The 19,505-nt window shown below is 43.8% G+C and overlaps 1 protein-coding gene across 2 annotated transcripts in view; it reads left to right on the top strand.

The window, feature by feature from the left end:
• Positions 1-3,040: 3,040 nt before the first annotated feature.
• LOC117092825 (microtubule-actin cross-linking factor 1-like) overlaps positions 3,041-19,505 on the top strand; it is an 80,917-nt gene continuing 64,452 nt past the window's right edge. Inside the window, exons 1-5 of one of the 2 annotated variants that reach the window (XM_033227021.1) lie at positions 3,041-6,438; positions 6,478-6,777; positions 14,802-14,963; positions 15,158-15,328; positions 16,509-16,675. In XM_033227021.1, coding sequence (XP_033082912.1) covers positions 3,061-6,438; positions 6,478-6,777; positions 14,802-14,963; positions 15,158-15,328; positions 16,509-16,675 — 4,178 coding nt within the window. In that variant the 5' untranslated portion in view covers positions 3,041-3,060. Of the gene's footprint in view, positions 6,778-14,801; positions 14,964-15,157; positions 15,329-16,508; positions 16,676-19,505 lie in introns of both variants that reach the window. The other variant, XM_033227020.1, reaches the window with a different exon arrangement.

Genomic DNA, 19,505 nt, shown 5'->3' with positions numbered 1-19,505 from the left:
TTAAATCTTAGATCTTAGTGTGCCAGCTTAAGGAGACATCCAAAACAAATTTCTTTCCTCCCACGTCTCAGCCCTTCAGATACTTCATGCTAATTACATCTCCTAGAACTTTCTCTAGGTCTAACATTATTGGTTCTTGTACTGTTTGTTCTTCATAGGACAGGGTTTCTAGTGTCTTGGCAGTATAGGACCAAGAGGACACAGGATTCTGGGGCAGTGCCTCTAAAAGTTTTAGAACTAAAAAATATTAAAATTAGAAAGGGTGTCAAGACACAACCTAGTCTGCCTCCCCACCCCTTTCAGTTTACAGATGGGCAGAGTCTTTTGGATTTGAGTGGGCAGAATTGATCAGCAGCCTTTGTTGAAGTGAGAAATGAAGTGTAAAGCATTTTACCAGAGAAAGGTTTTTTAGTTACCTAATTCCGATTACAGGCTTCAGCTCACTTCTCATTTTTGCCAAGGACCAGTCTGATTCCCTAAGTAAGCCTAAGGTTCAGCTCAAGGTTTTAGTGCCAGATCTCCATACATCAGGTGTTGGTTTCACTTACTGTTTGTGTAAAGGGTAAAATAACTTTTCCATAAGTTTTGCCGTATATATTGACAACATGGTCCGACAGGGATTCCGAATTTTAATAGATGATTTTTTCCTTCATAAAATCAGAGAATGGCCATCAAAAGAGAACAGAGTATTGTACCCCTTCAGAGACGCAGCTGCCTCTGGTGGACAGTTTCCTGGGTTGCCCTTTGTACTTTCTTTGTTTAACAATCACCAGGTGACCAGGTGGCTTTTCTGAAAGCCAAAGGCCATGGACGACGGGATTGTGAGCTACTTTTCTCTAGTATTTTCTATTTGAGATTTGAAATACCCATGCTTTTCATCTGGTCCAAGGAGGCTCAGGTTTCCTTGGCTGTGCACAGCTATAAAGGAGCCAGGTGTTTGGTCGTAGGGCTCAGCTGTTGGCATCCCCACCTTCCCCCAACACCCCATTTTCCTCCGTCATTGATACCACTCAGGTCTGTGAGCAGAGAAATCCTGGTAGGAGAATTGATCAGGACTTGATACACTTGAGAAGGGGGAGAGGGAAGGTAGAATGTGCCTAGAGTTATCCAATAACTTGGTCTCTGAGCGTGACCGAATTCCTTTGGGACACCGGGACAGTGCCGGGTTTAAGGCTGGAGTGTTCTTCGGTCCGGCAAGGGGCGCGCTAAAGGTGACATTGGAAGGAGCAGGGACAGCCTTTGGCGGCAGAGCTGGAGCCGAGAGCGATGCAGGCAGCCCACCCCAGCCGGCGCGACCTGCCGGCACACGGCAACTCGAGTGGCCCTCGCCGGAGCCGGCCAGCTGGGGGAGCGAGGGCGCCCCTTCTGTATTCGTTCGCCGTAGGGCTGGGCTCGGAGCCCGGCCGGTTGAAGCGAGACGGGGACGGGAGGGGCCGGGCCAACGGGAGGAGGGCGGGGCTTTCCTTTGTCAGGGGATTTGCGCCGCGCAGCCGAGACTCGTGCGGGTTCCGTCCCTCTCCTTGCGCCCTCTCCGGGGGCGGAGCGTTCCCCTCTGGCCCCTGGGCGCGGTGGGCGTGAACGGCTGGCGCCCCGGGTCCCTCGTCCCGAATCCTGCAGAAGCCCCTCCTTCGGCGCCTCCGCTTCCAATCCTCTCCCCCGCTCCCTCCTCTTTTGGGGTCGCTCCTCTCCCCGGCCCCGCCCCCGCTGGGCCCCGCCCCCGCCCTCGCCCGCGTCCTCCTCCCTGGGCTCTCCGCGTCGCGCGCTCGCCGGCTTCCAGGGGGCTGCCCGGGCGGGGCGGCGCAGCGGGGCGGCGCAGCGCAGCGGCGCGGGGAAGGGGGAGGCGAGCCGCCCGCCAGCCGAGCACTTTCAGCGATCGAGCTAGCTAGCAGGCCGCGCGGCGCGGGGGAGGAGGGCTCGCCCCCCGCCCGGCCCGAGCGGAGCCTTTTGTTCCTAGCCAGAAGTTTGCATGCCGGGACCGTGACAGCTGCGGGCGGGGAGGACAGCGGGGCCGCGGAGCCGGCGGCGTGGTGGAGAATAGAGGCGGCTGCTTGTCATGCAGCCCACGGCGTGGCGGCTGCGGGCCGGGGACTGGCGGCGGCGGGGGAGGCGGCGCCCACAGCACTCGGGACTCAGCTGCCGGAGGGACAAACTAACTTCCTGAGTGCGGGACCTGAGGCCGGCGCGGCCGGGAGCCACCTGCAACCTGCGGTGAGGCGACCCTGGCCCTCGGGGCGCGCGGCATGGCGTGGGGAAGCGGGCCGTGCTGAGCGAGCCCCTCCGACAGACCCGCGGCCGCTGCTGCCGCCCGCCCTCCCGCCCGCCTTTCCCAGGGCCTGGCGCGGGGCTCGGCTCGCCTTGTTTTGCAGCCACAGCGCAGGGTTGGCCTGGGAGCCACAACAATGCCATGATGTTTTGGAGACAGGAAGCCCCAAGCTGGCCCCGAATGAAGGACTTCCTGTGTTTAAAGTTGCAGGAATATCCGCCGACCATCCCAGTTCAAATGCAAACACGCCAGCTAGGAAGGACGAATGGCTAATTCAGACCAGCTGGACTCTCCAGGGCTGGAACTGAGGATAAAATGAAAGGAATTCTTAGGAGCTTGGGCCATACTTGAAGACTAGAGAAGCTGTGCCATTGTTATTAAAGGATACAATCGGCATAAATTTGCTGCTCCCAACTCTGCTTCGTTGAGAAGTGAGTGGAACTAGATACCGAAAAAAACTTGTCAATATGAGATGATTTTTGTTGACTGAATTTGAAAGAGCAGTGCTCTTAAAAAAAAAAAATTAAACCATAAGCCATACAAGAAATTATTTTAAATTATATCGTGTCTCTGTCAACTATGAGGCTGCTAGCCTGTGAGGAAAAAGCTGTTTGTCTTAGAGCTTCTCCCAGAATGATTTCAAAACGGGACTTCCAGGCTTTTCTGGAGGGCAGATGCAGTTGGTGGTTTAGGGTATGAACAACTAAAAGGATTTATAACTTATGTAGAATGTGTTTGGGGGGAACCTGTGAAAAATACTTTTGAAAGATTTGATGGTTCATCTTGATTGAAAAAGGATGGGTAAGCCACTCAGCAGACCAGACTGTTTAAGGCGGAACCCCACCTGCCTGGGGAAGGGAGAGGAGGAGGATGGCTACATAGAGGACTGCTATGTTCCACAAAGGTCTATATATGATACAATGAGGATAAATGAGCAAATTGACCAGGGTTCAAAGCTTAACCAGACTTCAAAAAGCACCATGGAAAAGATGGAAGGAAGTACTATATCCAGCAATGGTACATTAGGAGCAGCATCTAATGTTTTTGAATCTAGAGCACCAGAAGGTAAGAAGCTGGATGAGAGGATAATATTTGATGCACTGAAGCTAAGCAGTGATGTGCAGAAATCAGCACCTGTGCCACCCAGAAGGCGGCCAAATGCAGAACGCAAAGACAATGTTAACAGGAGATCGTGGAAGTCCTTCATGCCACCCAACTTCCCAGAATTTGCAGAGAGGATAGAAGCCTCTCTCAGTGAGGTGTCAGAAGCTGGTGCTTCAAATCCTTCCTTGCAAGAGAAGAAGGAGTCCAGTTCTGCATTAATAGAAAGTTCTGGTCATTTGGACCACCGGGAACCTCAGTCAGAGTCAGTAACTCTGGAACATGTGTCCAAATCCCTAGGTATTCCAGAGGTGCAAGATGTAAAAAACTTAAGTGGAGACTGCCAGGACTTTAGATTTCAGCAGCACAGTGCAAACCCTCCCCATGAATTCCAGCCTCTAGAATCAGAAACTGCAGCAACAAGTGGTAACACAGATGTAATGCAGGAATCCAGATTCTCAAGTGCAACCTGGCCGAGGGCCACAAAAAGTTTAGCTAAAGGAGGCTTCATTGAGAAGCAGCACCCCCTTGGGGACACAGCCTGCACTGTGGAAATGCCACCTCTCTCCCCTTGCCTGAGTGAAGAGCTGTTAGATCCAGAATTGCATGTTCTCATAACCCCCAGCCTAAGAGAGAAAACAGAGTCTGAGCTAAAGTTTGAGGAGGATGAGCGATGGATCATGATGGAGGCTGAGGGAGAGTGGGAGGAAGATAAACTGTCAGAGAGGGAAAAGACTTTTCTGATGGCAGATGAGAAGAACAGCCTGGCAGATATTTTTGAAGAAAGAGAACAAGAAAACACAGCAGTGGTGGAGGATGGATCTGATTGCTTAGCTGCTGTCTTGAGGACTTTTGGCCACCTATCTCTTGGTCAGATTTGTTGCCGTGATGACCCACAGCCAGCCAAGGACCAGTTGGCTACTGTTCCCAAGGATATACCCCTGGATTGTGATTGTGTTCTTACAGGTGAGGATATTCTTGGTGAGGTGGCAAACAGAACTGCTCAGGGGCTAGAGGGTCTTGTTTCAGATTCAGCATGTACTGTGGGTCCTATTGATGCAGAACAGTTCTCTGACACAGACTCAGTGCAGATGTTTCTTGAACTTGAAAAGGAGTGTTTATGTGAAGAAGGAGTAACTCCTGTAGTTGAGCTACAGAATCAAACCTCTTCTGAAGGGCTGGCTGCATCCCAGGATGCAGAAAATTTACTTGTAATTAGTCATATTCCAGGAGCTGCCTTAGAAAAGGAACAGCATTTAGGCCTTTTACATGTAAGGGCAAAAGACTATGATTCTGGATTGGATTGTGGATATTTTAATACCCTGGATTCTTCTCAGGTGCCTAATGCTGTGGAACTTATTGCCCACGTTGATATCATGAGAGAGACTTCCACTGTTAGCAAGGAGGAATGTGAAAAAGTGCCTTTTAACCCCGGGACTGCAGAATTTAAGTCCACACAGCCAGCTGATCTGGATTCACTGGAAAAGCTGGACCCAGGGGGACTGCTGAACTCTGATCACAGGGTTTCTCATGAAGAAAAATTAGCAGGCTTCGTTGCTTCTGTACTGGCCAAAGACAATGGCAATTTGTCCCAGGGAGACTGCAGTCAAACTGAGGGGAATGGTGAGTGCATTGAGAGGATCACCTTCAGTTTTGCTTTTAATCATGAACTAACAGATGTTACCTCAGGATCTGAAGTAGAGGTATTATATGAATCAAATTTACTAACAGATGAAATTCATTTGGAAAGTGGGAATGTAACTGTTAATCAAGAAAATAACAGTCTGACATCGATGGGCAATGTGGTCACTTGTGAATTGTCCGTGGAGAAAGTTTGTGATGAGGACGGTGAGTCAAAAGAGCTGGATTATGGAGCCACGCTTTTGGAGGATCGAACCCCAGCACATTTCCACGGAAACTTCCCAGAGCAGGTCTTCCAGGATCTCCAGAGGAAGTCCCCAGAGTCAGAGGTTTTGAGTCTGCACCTGCTGGTTGGAGAAATGAGACTTAATCCAGATGGAGTGGAAACTGTGAATAATACAGAGCCTGAGCTGAATGTGGCATCATCAGAGGGAGGGGAGATGGAAAGGAGAGATTCGGGTTCATTCCTAAATATTCTTCCAGAGAAACAAGTTACTGAGGCTGGTACTACTGAAGCAGTTTTAGAGGAATGGAGACCCATCCTCCAGAGGCCTTCCTGGACGGCTGCAGTGCCCACTGGCGAAGATGCCCTAGATGCTGCACTGCCCAGCCCAGAGGAGGATATCTCAATTGCTGCAGTGCCTGCCCCAGAGGGAACTGATGGAGCTGCTGCTGTAGTGCCCTTCCCACATGAGGACATCCTAGTTGCTTCAGTAGCCTCCTTAGAGGAGGAGGATGTCATAGCTGCTGCAGTATCAGCCCCAGAGAGGGCTACTGTCCCAGCTGTTACAGTGTCTGTCCCTGAAGGGACTGCTGCAGTTACTGTGGTGTCCTCCCCAGAGGAGACTGCTCCAGCTGTTGCAGTGGCCATCACACAGGAGAGTATGTCAGCTGTTGCAGGGTTCTCCCCAGAGTGGACTGTTCTAGCTGTTGCAGTACCCATTGCAGAGGAGGATGGTACACCAGAAGGGCCTGTCACCTCAGCTACCACAGTGCATGCTCCTGAGGAGCCTGATATTTCAGCTGTTAGAGTGTCCACTCCAGAGGAGTCTGTCACCCCAGCTGCTGCAGTGCACACCCCAGAGGAATCTGCCTCCTTTGCAGCTGTGGTGGCCACCCCAGAGGAACCCACTTCCCTGGTAGCTTCAGTGCCCACCCTTGCAGCTATGATGACCACCCTAGAGGAACTCACTTTCCTGGCAGCTTCAGTGCCCAACCCAGAGGAGCCCGCCTCCCCAGCAGCTACAGTGCCCACCCTAGAGGAACTCACCTCCTCAGCAGCTGCAGTGCCCACCCCTGAGGAGCCTGCCTCCCCAGTAGCTGCAGTGTCCAACCTAGAGGAGCCCACCTTCCAAGCAACTGCAGTGCCCACCCCCCAGGAGCCTGCCTGCCCAGCAGCTGCAGTGTCCAACCTAGAGGAGCCCGCCCCAGAGGTGCCTGCCATCTCTGCTGCTTCAGTGCCCACCTCAGAGGTGCCTGCCATCTCTGCTGCTTCAGTGCCCACCCCAGAGGTGCCTGCCATCCCAGCTACTGCAGTGCCTCCTATGGAGGAAGTTTTCCCCATTGGTGTGCCCTTCCTGGGAGTTTCTGCCCACACTGACTCAGTGCCTATTTCAGAAGAAGGAACTCCTGTTCTAGAGGAGGCTTCCTCCACTGGAATGTGGATCAGGGAGGACCTTAATTCTCTAGTATTTGACATAAAAGAGGTGACCAGCACAGTGCTACATGTGAAAGTGCCTCTGGCTGCAACCACTGGATTAAATTCAGATGAGGTAATTGTTGCCCATTTTGATTCTGGGAAGGGTCTAGAGTAAAGTGAAATTTTCTAGGCTGACCTGGTGTTGATGAGAAATGGTGCAGATAGTTCTTTCTTTTGTTCTTTTTGGGTCTCCTGGGCTTATAGTTTGTAGTCTTTCTGTTGAGTTTATGGGGAAAATATACTTTAATTTTGTCTGGTGAAAAACTTTATAATTTCATGCTTCGTTTTTTATTCAGATAAGCCAATCCCAAGGAAAACAGGGATATAAACAGTTGTTGATTTATATTTTTAAAATGATTAGCAGGAAAGGGTGATTCTGCTTTTGAATTGTACAGTGAGCATGTTCTTTCCTAAACCAAGAGACAGTTTGTTGATTGGTGGTGTCAACATTTAGGTAGAGGCCAGACAGAGTGTGAGCTTTGTAATGAGACCTGGTGTGCTTCTTAACCATTCTGGGAAAATTAGCTATTCTTGAGTCTCCTGTTTCTTCATTTGTTAAGGCAGAACTCTGTGAGGATAAAATGAGGTACATTTAATGTACCAAGCATACAAGTTTACCAATCACTGGCCATATCCTCCCCGTTCTTTTCAAATAAGTATGTTGGTTAGTTGGAAAGCAGACTGGGAAGAAGCAGTAAAGCTAAATGATTAAGAACTTTTAAATGCAAATGTGTGTTTCTGAAAACCAGAGCTAGGCATAATGTTTATGAAAAATAGAGATATTTTAGTCATCTTTGTCAAACTGCCTTTGTGTACTTAAGCAAGTCCTTTTCTTTTTCCAGGACCTCTTGTTTCTTAATCTATAAAACAAGAAAATTGGGCTAGGGAGGCTGAAGCGAGAGAATGGCGTAAACCCGGGAGGCGGAGCTTGCAGTGAGCTGAGATCCGGCCACTGCACTCCAGCCTGGGCGACAGAGCGAGACTCCGTCTCAACAAAAAAAAGAAAAAAAAAAAAAAAAAAAAAAAAAGAAAATTGGGCTAAATGTCCTCTTGGGTCTCTCTTGGCTCGAAGATTCTTAATGTTAGAGAACCAAATGTGTTAGGAAACAGTTGGAAATGATGTTCCACATCCTTGAGCACTCCTAGTCCAAGGAATTTGAGATCAGCAGCTTTCCACAGTTAACTGCCCAGATTTCATTTGGTCAGTGGTTAAGAGTGAAGGAGTTAGAGGTTTAATCTGAACACAGTCAGATATGACTGAGTGAGAAGATTGTTTTGATTTTACTGCAACCCCAGGACTCAAAATAGTGCCTTCTTCATAGTAGGCATTTTCTGTTGACTGGCTGGCTGAATGCATGAATATCAATTTCCTAGATTATGGATGGATGCTACAAGAAAGATGAGTTTTCTCATTCACCTCATTGCAGAGCCTTTCAGGGCAGCCTTAAGTCAGGTAGAGCTCCTGTTAAACATGCAGGTCCTGACAACAAAATCATTTTGATTGCATGCCATAAACTCTTTGATAAAGAGGATTGATTAAGATCATCTGGCCTTGCTGAGTGATGGTGATTTTACCTTGAGCTTTACCAGTTGTTTTGTCATGTAGCATTCCATCAAATTAGGATGCATCATCTTTGAGACTGATGGATTTTTGATCCATTTTTCCAAGTTTTATTGAATTTGGAATTAACACTGAGATCCCAATAGCCTGTCCAAAGTGAAGACAATAGATCAACAACAGAGTAAATGTCTTGCACTGACATTCTTGATAATACAGAATATTTCACCAGGCACAGTGGCTCACACCTATAATCCCAACATTTGAGAAGCCAAGGCAAGAGGATTGCTTGAGGCCAGGAGTTGGAGAACAGCCTAAGCAACATAGTAAGACCGCATCTCTAAGAAAATAAAAATTTCAAAAAACCCAGAATATCTCCGATGTAAAGCTTATATAGCAGTAATCATGAAATATAAGGATTAAGTTTATAGTGAGGCAATCAAATCCACATAAAGGGGAAAAAAATCATAGAAATCCTGTATCATTCTCTAGGATCCTTGTTTCCTCATCTGCAAAATGAGTAGATGGCTACATAATCTCTATCCTTCCAGCTACAGTAAGTAATCCTTTTATGAAATATTGACTGATGTAAATGACAGGAGAAGGAAATGGTAGCCCAGCTGCAAAGTTGCCCATCTTTGAAGTGTGGTTACTTTGTGGAATATCTGTAAGTGAGTAAATGCCTTTGTCTGTGTACAGGAAAGGAAAGATCTGAGCCTCAGCCAGGGCTGTTAACCAACAAGAATGTAGAGAGGCTATTTTGAAAATATTGAAACAAAACAAATCATTATAGAGTTAGCATTGGTATACAGGTTTGCTAAATTGGTGAAATACTATTTTAAAAGGTTTTTCCAAGATGAGAGATTATGAATTTTTTATTTCTTCCATTCCCTTAAGAGGATTCCAAGAGGCAACTAAAACTGCCATTTTTATATATAAACACTCAGAACTCGACAAGTGATTTAGAATGAACTGAGGTCCTCTATGCCTGTACAAGTGCAGACATGTATACATGGTTAAAATAGATATAAACTTTGTATTTGCCAATAACAACAGAGTTTGGTAGAAGCAAAATGCCAAAAACTTGTTTGCTTTTTCTGTAGTGGGATCTGAGGCCTACTGAGACCAATCTCTGGTTATATAAACTCCCTACTTATTTATAGACTTCTCCAGTCTTAATCCAAGTCACTGGTTCAAAGGAAGAAAAAAACCTTTTGTATGAAATAAGAGTTCTGTAAGATTAAAATTTGCCAACAGAGTCTTTTTAAGCAAAAATTGGGGAGCACCACAATTCCAGTTCAGTGTTTGAATGCTCTGCTGGTCAGCAGAATCTTCATTGGTTTTTTTGCATTCCCTAACACCTTTTCCATACAAGGATTCATTCGTTCACCAAATAAAAAGTATTATTTATTTATTATTATTTTTTAAAGACAGAGTCTCACTGTGTTGCCCAGGCTGGAGTACAGTGGCACAATCTTGGCTCACTGCAACCTCTGCCTCCCGGATTCAAGCAATTCTCCTGCCTCAGCCTCCCAAATAGTTGGGATTACAGGCACGTGCCACCACACACAGCCAATTTTTTTTTTTTTTTGTATTTTTAGTAGAGACAGGGTTTCACCATGTTGGCCAGGCTGGTCTCGAACTCCTGACCTCAGGTGATCCGCCTGCCTCGGCGTCCCAAAGTGCTGGGATTACAGGCATAAGCCACCACGCCTGGCCTGAATAAATATTATGAGTACCTACTCTGTGCCAGGTACTAGGCTCCTACAGTAAATAGAATTGGCATGGTCCTTGCCCTTATGGAACTTATGCTGAGTGGGGGAGGCAGATATTAGGAAAACCATACATAAATAAATATAAAATAAATACATCGTTAGAAATTTTGGCAAATTCTTTGAATAAAAAGATGTCAATGGATTTGAAGACAATAGGGTGGTTTGAAGATATATTTTGGAGGTAAAATCAACAAGATCTGATTGTGACTCCACTGGTTTGTACAGTGGAGTGGATGGTGTAAATTATTGATTTAAGGAAGAGCAGAGTTTGGGGTAAGGGAAAGTGAGAGATACTGTTTCATTTTTTAACTGTTAGGCTTGGGATGCCTGTGGTTCATTTTTTGCATGGAGATATTAAGAAAGTAGTTGGATGTATAGGTTTGAAACTCAGAGAGATAAATTGAGGGTCATAAGCATTTATTGTGGTTAGTATTTAAACCCATAGGAATTTATGGAATTGCCTAGGAAGAGTATAGAAAGAGAAGAGAGTCCAGGACTGACATCGTCCCCTCACTCCCACCCTGAAAGACTTCAACATTTAGAGATCTAGAAGAGAAGAAAGAAAACAAAGGACAACAGAAAAGAATCAGTCAGGATAAAACTGGAAAAATGCAATAACAAGGCTGGATGCCGTGGCTCATGCCTGTATTCCCAGCACTTTGGGAGGCTGAGGCAGGCAGATCTCTTGAGGTCAGGCATTCAAGACCAGCCTGGCCAACGTGGTGAAACCCTGTCTCTACCAAAAAAACACAAAATTAGCTGGATGTGGTGGCGCGTGCCTGTAGTCCCAGCTACTTGCAAGGCTGAGGTGGGAGAATCACTTGAACCTGGGAGGCAGAGGTTGCAGTGAGCCGAGATTGTGTCACTGCACTCCAGTCTGGGCAACAGTGTGAGACCATGTCTCAAAAAAAAAAAGAAAAAAGAAAAAAAAAGCAGTAACAAAGACAAAGTGTTTTAAGGAGTTCTTTGGGAAATTTTCTATTTTGTATCCTAGTTAGTTGCATCTTACAACCTTGCAGCAATGTTTATTAGTGTACTTCTTTGGAAAATGTCTGCCAGTGCTGCTTAGTTAATAACATGGCCCAGTCCTGTTTCACTAACAGTGTTTGAAATACCAAGGAGTAGGAATTTTAGTGTATCTAAAAGCACTGGTTTTGCAAAACAGCTTTATTTGGGAGTTGAGAGAAGGAAGCAGGTGTTTTCAGATGTACATTCTTTAACGTTCTGTTCACTTATGTTCAAAATAAATAGATAATATTTAGAGGTGCTTTTTTCAACTTATGAGAAATGATACAAATACCCATTGTCCCCGTCAATCCATAGAGTGAAGGTGAGAAATGAAAGAATAGCTAATGCTTCTATAGGAAATGTCTGTAAACAAAGTAAATCCAAAATTTTAAAGTAGCAGTAGCTCTTATTATAGGTTGAACATCCAAAATGCAAAATGCTCCCGTCTGAAACTTTCTGAATGTTGGCATGATGCTCAAAAAAATGCTCATTGGAGCATTTCAGATTTCAGATTTCCAGATTTGGGATGCTCAACCAGTAAGTATTTAATGCAGATATTCCAAAATTTGAATAAATCTGAAATCAGAAACACTTCTGATCTCAGGCATTTTGAATAAGGGATATTCAACTTGCGTATGAAAGAGATTATTGAACTATTTAAATATAATTTTACTTTTCTTTCTTTCTTTCTTTCTTTGAGATGGAGTTTCTCTCTTGCCCAGGCTGGAGTGCAGTAGCATAATCTTGGCTCACTGAAACCTCCTCCTCCCGGGTTCAAGTAATTCTTGTGCCTCAGCCTCCCAAGTAACTGGGCCTACAGGCGTACACTACCATGCCTAGCAAATTTGTGTGTGTATGTGTGTGTGTGTATTTTTAGTAGAGATGCGGTTTTGCCATGTTGCCCAGGCTCCTGACATCTGGCGATCTGCCCGCCTTGGCCTCCCAAAGTGCCAGGATTACAGGCATGAGCCACTGTGCCTAACCTATTTTACTTTTCTGTATCATTTATAGTGCTATCCAGTAGGACTTGCTGCCAAGATGGAGATGTTCTCTATCTATGGTCCAGTTGAGTAACTGGACTTTGACCATGTGAAATGTGGCTAGTGGGTCTGAGGAACTGGATTTTAAATTTAATTTAAATGTCAATATGTAACTGCTGGCTGTCATGTTGGAAAGCACGGAAAGAATTTAAATGTCAGTTGTAGAGTGAGATAAGATTTGGTTATTGAATAAAAGGGGGCCCTGTAATGTGGACTTGACATCTTCCCTCCATACTTTGGCTTCCTGCCTTCTTTGCCTTTTCATTCCTTCACCTTCACCACCATCATTTTATTGTACCAAAAGCAGCTTTAAACTTGGGATGTTTTTCCTGTCTCTAATCTGATTTTTCTTCAGCAGAAACATCTTTAATGCTACAAAATGGAATTATAGCAGTTGTTTTTTCTGGGAACCATGTTGTTGGAGAAATAGTCATTTTAACTGAACTGCTTTGTAATGTTGCATAAGAAAATACGGTATAATCAAATTATAGTAAAAAATGAAGTGCACTCATAATTACTTTTATAACCTTCCTTTTTCAGTGTTCCCTGGGGCTTTTTCTCTCTGGTAATCTTAGCCAGCCATAGACCATTCTTTCTAGAATCAGTTTCCTAATACTGGTGTGGTCTGTGGTCTCATATTGACCATATTTGGTCTTACTCAAACTTATCATTTTCTTTTATATTATTTTTGTCCTCTTCCATTTCCTGTCATCCTCTGGCCTTAATTGACTCACCTGGCTCATGGAAGAAAAAGGAAGGGAAATAAATCTAGGCTAGTGAAATATGGCTGGTTCTATCTCTCTCATAACTGAGAGAAACTCAATTTTTTTTATTTTTTATTTATTTATTTATTTTTGAGACGGAGTCTCACTCTGTCGCCCAGGCTAGAGTGCAATGGCACGATCTCTGCTCACTGCAACCTCCACCTCCTGGGTTCAGGCAGTTCTCCTGTCTCAGCCTCCTGAGTAGCTGGGATTACAGGCGCGTGCCACCACATCCGGCTAATTTTTATATTTTTAGCAGAGACAGGGTTTCACCATGTTAGTCAGGCTGGTCTCAAACTCCTGACCTCGTGATCTGCCCGCCTCAGCTTCCCAAAGTGCTGGGATTACAGGCGTGAGCCACCGCACCCAGCCGAGAAACCTGATCAAACCTGATCATAGGGACAAATATTTTTTTCATTATTTTCCTTTATACTATTTTTTTTTTTTTTTTTTTTGGTGAGACAGAGTCTCGCTCTGTTGCCCAGGCTGGAGTGCAGTGGCGCTATCTCGGCTCACTGCAAGCCTCGCCTCCCGGGTTCACGCCACTCTCTTGCCTCAGCCTTCTGAGTAGCTGAGACTACAGGTGCCTGCCACCACGCCTGGCTAACTTTTTGTATTTTTAGTAGAGATGGGGTTTCACCGTGTTAGCCAGGATGGTCTCGATCTCCTGACCTCGTGATCTGCCCCCCTCAGCCTCCCAAAGAGCTGGGATTATAGGCGTGAGCCACTGCACCCGGCCCCTTCATACTCTTAACGTGGCAGAAGTACCATTCTCTTCTGACCCTTTCATTTCCTTTTAGACATGTCTAAATCATAATGGAGCTTAACTGTAGTAGAGCCAAGTATACACATTACTTGTTATATATATTCACATTGTTTTAAAATTCTGTTGTACCATGGTAAACATGGATAATATAGTATCATTTTTGAGCAGTTTTTTAAATGTAAATCTGTATCTTATTCAGAGTGTATGTCTGAAGTTATTAAGGACATTTCCCAATGTTACTGGCCCATTTCCCTTTGTAATCAGAGGATTTCTGTTTCAAGATTATTGCTGTGTGTGGTCTGTGGCTCTTGATCAGAATGAAGTTAAGCGGCCACAGGGGGATTAAGCTATGAGGTTGGCGTTTTTCACACTGTTAATATGTTTTGACTAATTGAGTTATTAGTCCTAGTCAGAGAGGAGCATTTCTTATTAGTGGTCAGTTAAGGCTATTCCCCAAGGGATATTTCATCGTAAATACTAGTCATTTGGTCTCATTCTTCCCTTTTAGGAAGAAGTATACATTGCACTTACTTGTACAGCATTTTGAGGTTGATGCTTTTCTATTCTCCATGGCTTGTTGCATTAAAAATTAAGCAACAGGCCGAGCGCGGTGGCCCACGCCTGTAATCCCAGCACTTTGGGAGGCCACAGCGGGTGGATCACAAGGTCAGGAGATCAAGAACATCCTGGCTAACACGGTGAAACCCCATCTCCACTAAAAATACAAAAAAATTAGCCGGGCATGGTGGCGGGCACCTGGAGTCCCAGCTACTTGTAAGACTGAGGCAAGAGAGTGGCGTGAACCCAGGAGGTGGAGCTTACAAGGAGCCGAGATCGCACCACTGCACTGCAGCCTGGGTGACAGAGTGAGACTCTGTCTCCAAAAAAAGAAAACAAAAAAATTAAGCAACAGATTTTTTTTAAAAAAAAGAACAAAGGAAAGAGTCATTGGATTAAAGACCTAAGTAGTGTCATAACTCTCTGGAATTACATGTCCATAGGAGAATGTATTAAAATACAAAACCACATGTTTTCTTGATGCTTCACATGCAAATGCTTGTTCTTTCTTTTTATTCCTGGTTGTCTTTCATTAAGTCATAAATGCCCCAAGAATAACCAGTCTCTGTGTGGTATAGAGAGTCTAATAGCCTTTGTATTAAATCTTTTTTGGCTTGCAATTATCTAGATGTTTCAGAAAGAACAAGTGGATCCTCTTCAGATGAAATTGCAGCAGGTGAATGGACTTGGCCAGGGATTAATTCAGAGTGCAGGAAAAGACTGTGATGTGCAGGGTTTAGAACATGACATGGAAGAGATCAATGCTCGATGGAATACATTGAATAAAAAGGTGAGTGACCATGGGGTAACAAGTGTACTGGAAACAGAAGGCATAGAAAAGAGACATCTGAATCTAAGGTTTCCCGAAACCTGAATGGAAATAAAAATTTGGCAGTTGCAATCTATAATTACTAAAAGAGGTCAGTAGTAATTTGAAAACTACTTTCTCCTTTCTCATAATGAACCTATGTGTTCATGATACAGGTCGCACAAAGAATTGCACAGCTACAGGAGGCCTTGTTGCATTGTGGGAAGTTTCAAGATGCCTTGGAGCCATTGCTCAGCTGGTTGGCAGATACCGAGGAGCTCATAGCCAATCAGAAACCTCCATCTGCTGAGTATAAAGTGGTAAAAGCACAGATCCAAGAACAGAAGGTAAGTGAGAATGTTGGGACAGTGAACTGTAACAGCCATAGGGAGTGGTAGACAACACATTTGCTTATAGTTTAAGAAGCAGGCCGGGCGCGGTGGCTCAAGCCTGTAATCCCAGCACTTTGGGAGGCCGAGACGGGCGGATCACGAGGTCAGGAGATCGAGACCATCCTGGCTAACACGGTGAAACCCCGTCTCTACTAAAAATACAAAAACTAGCCGGGCGACGTGGCGGGCGCCTGTAGTCCCAGCTACTAGGGAGGTGAGGCAGGAGAATGGCGTAAACCCGGGAGGCGGAGCTTGCAGTGAGCTGAGAACCGGCCACTGCACTCCAGCCTGGGCGACAGAGCGAGACTCCGCCTCAAAAAAAAAAAAAAAAAAAAAAAAAAAAAAAAAAGAAGCAATTCAGAGTTTTAGTAGAATCCTAACCTACTTTGTGTCATCCTGAAAAATGGAAATTGATTTTTCATTACCTTACTTAAATCTACTGGTTTACTGTGGCATATATTAGACTGAATAATTTTGCCTGTTCATGTATCCTATTTCAGTGTTCATCCACAATTTTATGTTAAGAGGTTTTTGGTGTTTTCAGGGTCAGCAGTATTCTAGATAGTGTTGTATATCATGTACAAAGTTTTATCTATATTTTTTGTTTAATTTCTATTTTAGTGCGATTTTTTCTTTTTAAAAACAATTTATCCCAAAGGAAATTTTATTTTTTTCTCAGCTTTATTGGTGTATAATAAAGACAAATAAAGATTGTATATGTTTATAATTTACAATGTGATGGTTTGATATATATATTTTATATATATATATATATACACACACACACACACACACACACATTGTGAAATGTTTACCATAGTCAAGATAATTAACATATTAATCATCTCAAATGTTAACCATTTTTTAGGGCACTTTTCTCTTGGTTCAAAGGAAGTTCCCTGTTAGTCACATAATGGCAATCACTTCTCCATTTAAAAATTTAAGTGTGTGTGAAAAGTGTGTGAGTGGTGAGAACTGTGCTATATCTCCTGTTTTTGCCTCAAGAATGAAAAAACTTATTTTACTCAATGAAGCTTAGGATTTGGCCGGTTGGTTTCTTTTGTTTTTTGTTTTTCTTCCTAGTTCAGATTTCAAAATGATCCTGTGTTACAACTTTTCATTCTCTTTATAATAGTTGCTCCAGCGGCTCCTAGATGATCGAAAGGCCACAGTAGACATGCTTCAAGCAGAAGGAGGCAGAATAGCCCAGTCAGCAGAGCTGGCTGATAGAGAGAAAATCACCGGGCAGCTGAAGAGTCTTGAAAGTAGATGGACTGAACTACTCAGTAAGGCAGCAGCCAGGTAAGACCAAAGGAATTTTGAGGAGTGGGTCAGAGGTTTGTTTTGTTCTTCTTCGACTTATTATCACTAACGTGCTCTTTAAGTTCTTGGATGATTCATACAGATTTTTGGAAAGTGTTTAATGGCTTAAGCTTATTTGAACTGGGATAAGATTTTAGAGATGATGCTCATAACCAGAATCACACTTAGGAGATGGTCTCCTGCATCTTCATAAATTTCCAAGAACTAGAAAACTCGTTGCTCTGTGTGGTTGTTCTGCTGTAGTATAATCATAGTTCCAAATGACAGACACAGACTCCTACAGTCCAGCCAAGTTATTTTCTGAGTTTTTGAAACAGATCCCCCCCCTTATGTTTATAAATAATGCTTTTGATACTTGGAATTGAAATGTGTCATATTTCTTTTCTATTAGCTTATACTTAATACTAGATTTTTTTGCCTTTAGAAGCTAGTCTGTGGTTCTGTTAAATATCTGGGAATTCAAGAGATGCATGAACTTACCTCAATAAATGGTCAAAAAGACAGGCAACAAATCTTCTTCCTCCAAGGAAACATTCCCTTTCTCTTTCCATAGCTATAAGTCATGCTGTCGCTTGAGCTTAATAAGTCACATAGATGTCTTTACTTTTATACAGTCCCCAGTTTTAAAATTAAATACCAACTAATGAGAAATCAATAAGAGAGTTGATCATTTGTTATTGTACCCTTTACGTTTCCTAGGTAGCCTATGGCAGTCTTCAAATAATTCCCTCTTCAGTCTTTTTATGTCCACCTGCCCATGACTTGCTTATTCCTTACCTGAGTTGCAAAGTATGGCTTGCCCATGTTAGTGGAAGAAACAAAATGGAAAGAATTTGACTTACTTGTGTTTCCAGATTTGTACTGCTTATTTTCTTTTCTCTCTGTGCATTTCCAGTAATGGTACCGTTAGCTTTCCAGTTTCCTAGGCTTAAAAACTCAACTCCATTTTTACTCTTTTTTTTAAAAATTTTTCCTTTGTGCCCACATCTATCAGCATGCTAAATTCTGTCTGTTTTACTTTACAGTTTCTTTCCTGTCCATCTGTTTCTCTAATTCCCACTCTCCCCTCATGACTTAGGAGCTCTCACTAGTTGTATTGAGATCGCTTCTTCACTAATCACTCTACCACTTACCCTCCGGCCTTCCCCTTCCCATCCCCCAGCTGCAGGTGAACCTTTCTGAAATAAGCCTTTAATCATATCTTTTCAGGCTCAGAGACATTTAATTGACTCCCTGTTAAAATAAAACCTTTAGATTATGAGGCTGACGCACTGCCTGCTCTACTAAGAAGGTGCTTAAAATAAAATCTGAACTCTAACCCACCATTCAGAGCCCTCTATTTGACCCTAACCTACCTTTCTTAGTTTCTACTATTCTTCTCACTCCTTGTATTATAGCTGAAGTAAACTATATTATAGCTGAAGTAAACTATATTGTTCTTTAATATCTTCTGACAGTGTCCTAACCCTGTGTCTTATTTTATGGTATTATAATACATCTTTCATGAAATGCTTTTGTCCATCTCTCTTCTATAAAACTTTCCTTATTCCCCAAGCATGGAATAACTTTTCTTGCCTCTTCACTGCCATAACTCTTTATCTGTACCTTGTATTATGATCATTATTTTAGGTACTTACCTTCCTGGTCTATAAACTCCTTGAAGTCATGGTTTATCATATACATATTTTTATGACTCTTTCCTTCTACTTGTTTCCATCCCCCTAGCCTAATATAGTTTCTGGGCCAATCTTTTAAACAGAAACAAATACCAAGAGTAGATATTTGATGCTTCTAAATTATTTTTAGCTCTTCTCCCTAAAAATATCTGAAATCTTATTACAATACATTCTTCAAATTTTCAGATTCCAAAATCAAATGAGTAAGAAAGACATAAAAATTACAGGCAATTTTTAAAAAATTAAATTCTAGTTTAATAATAATTTTTAATATTGTATGTTTTAGTTGCATTGCTTGAAGATATATTTTGAAGGTTGGCATAAACAAACTAGGAAAGAAAGTTTTAGACTTAGATTGCCATTTAAAAAATGTTTTTCTTCAGCCGGACGTGGTGGCTCAAGCCTGTAATCCCAGCACTTCGGGAGCCTGAGACGGGCAGATTACGAGGTCAGGAGATCGAGACCATCCTGGCTAACACGGTGAACCTCATCTCTACTAAAAAAAAAATACAAAAACCTAGCCGGGCGAGGTGGTGGGTGCCTGTAGTCCCAGCTACTCGGGAGGCTGAGGCAGGAGAAAGGCGTAAACCCAGGAGGCGGAGCTTGCAGTGAGCTGAGATCCGGCCACTGTACTCTAGCCTGGGTGACAGAGCGAGATTCCGTCTTAAAAAAAAAAAAAAAGGTTTTCTTCATATTCAAACATAATTGAATTTCTAGTAATCAAAATGCCAAATTTTTACATTTAAACGACTTTTTTTTTTTTTGAGATGGAGTCTCGCTCTGTCACCCAGGCTGGAGTGCAGTGGTGCGATCTCAGTTCACTGCAAGGTCCGCCTCCCGAGTTCACACCATTCTCCTGCCTCAGCCTCCTGAGTAGCTGGGACTACAGGTGCCCACCACCACACCCAGCTAATTTTTTATATTTTTAGTAGAGACGGGGTTTCACCGTGTTAGCCAGGATGGTCTCGATCTCTTGACCTCGTAATCCGCCTGCCTCAGCCTCCCAAAGTGCTGGCATTACAGGGGTGAGCCACCATGCCCGGCTAAACCACTTTTGTTAAAATAACTTTGTCAGGGCATAACTAGCATAGGGCCTGGCGTAAATTAGGTCTTCAGTAAAGGTTTGCTGAACT

Source organism: Trachypithecus francoisi, unplaced genomic scaffold (genome assembly GCF_009764315.1).
Source record: "Trachypithecus francoisi isolate TF-2019V2 unplaced genomic scaffold, Tfra_2.0 Lachesis_group12, whole genome shotgun sequence".
In the NCBI taxonomy this organism is placed as follows: domain Eukaryota; kingdom Metazoa; phylum Chordata; class Mammalia; order Primates; family Cercopithecidae; genus Trachypithecus; species Trachypithecus francoisi.
The sequence above is the reverse complement of the archived record's forward strand: the minus strand, read 5'-3'. Positions and strand labels throughout refer to the sequence as shown.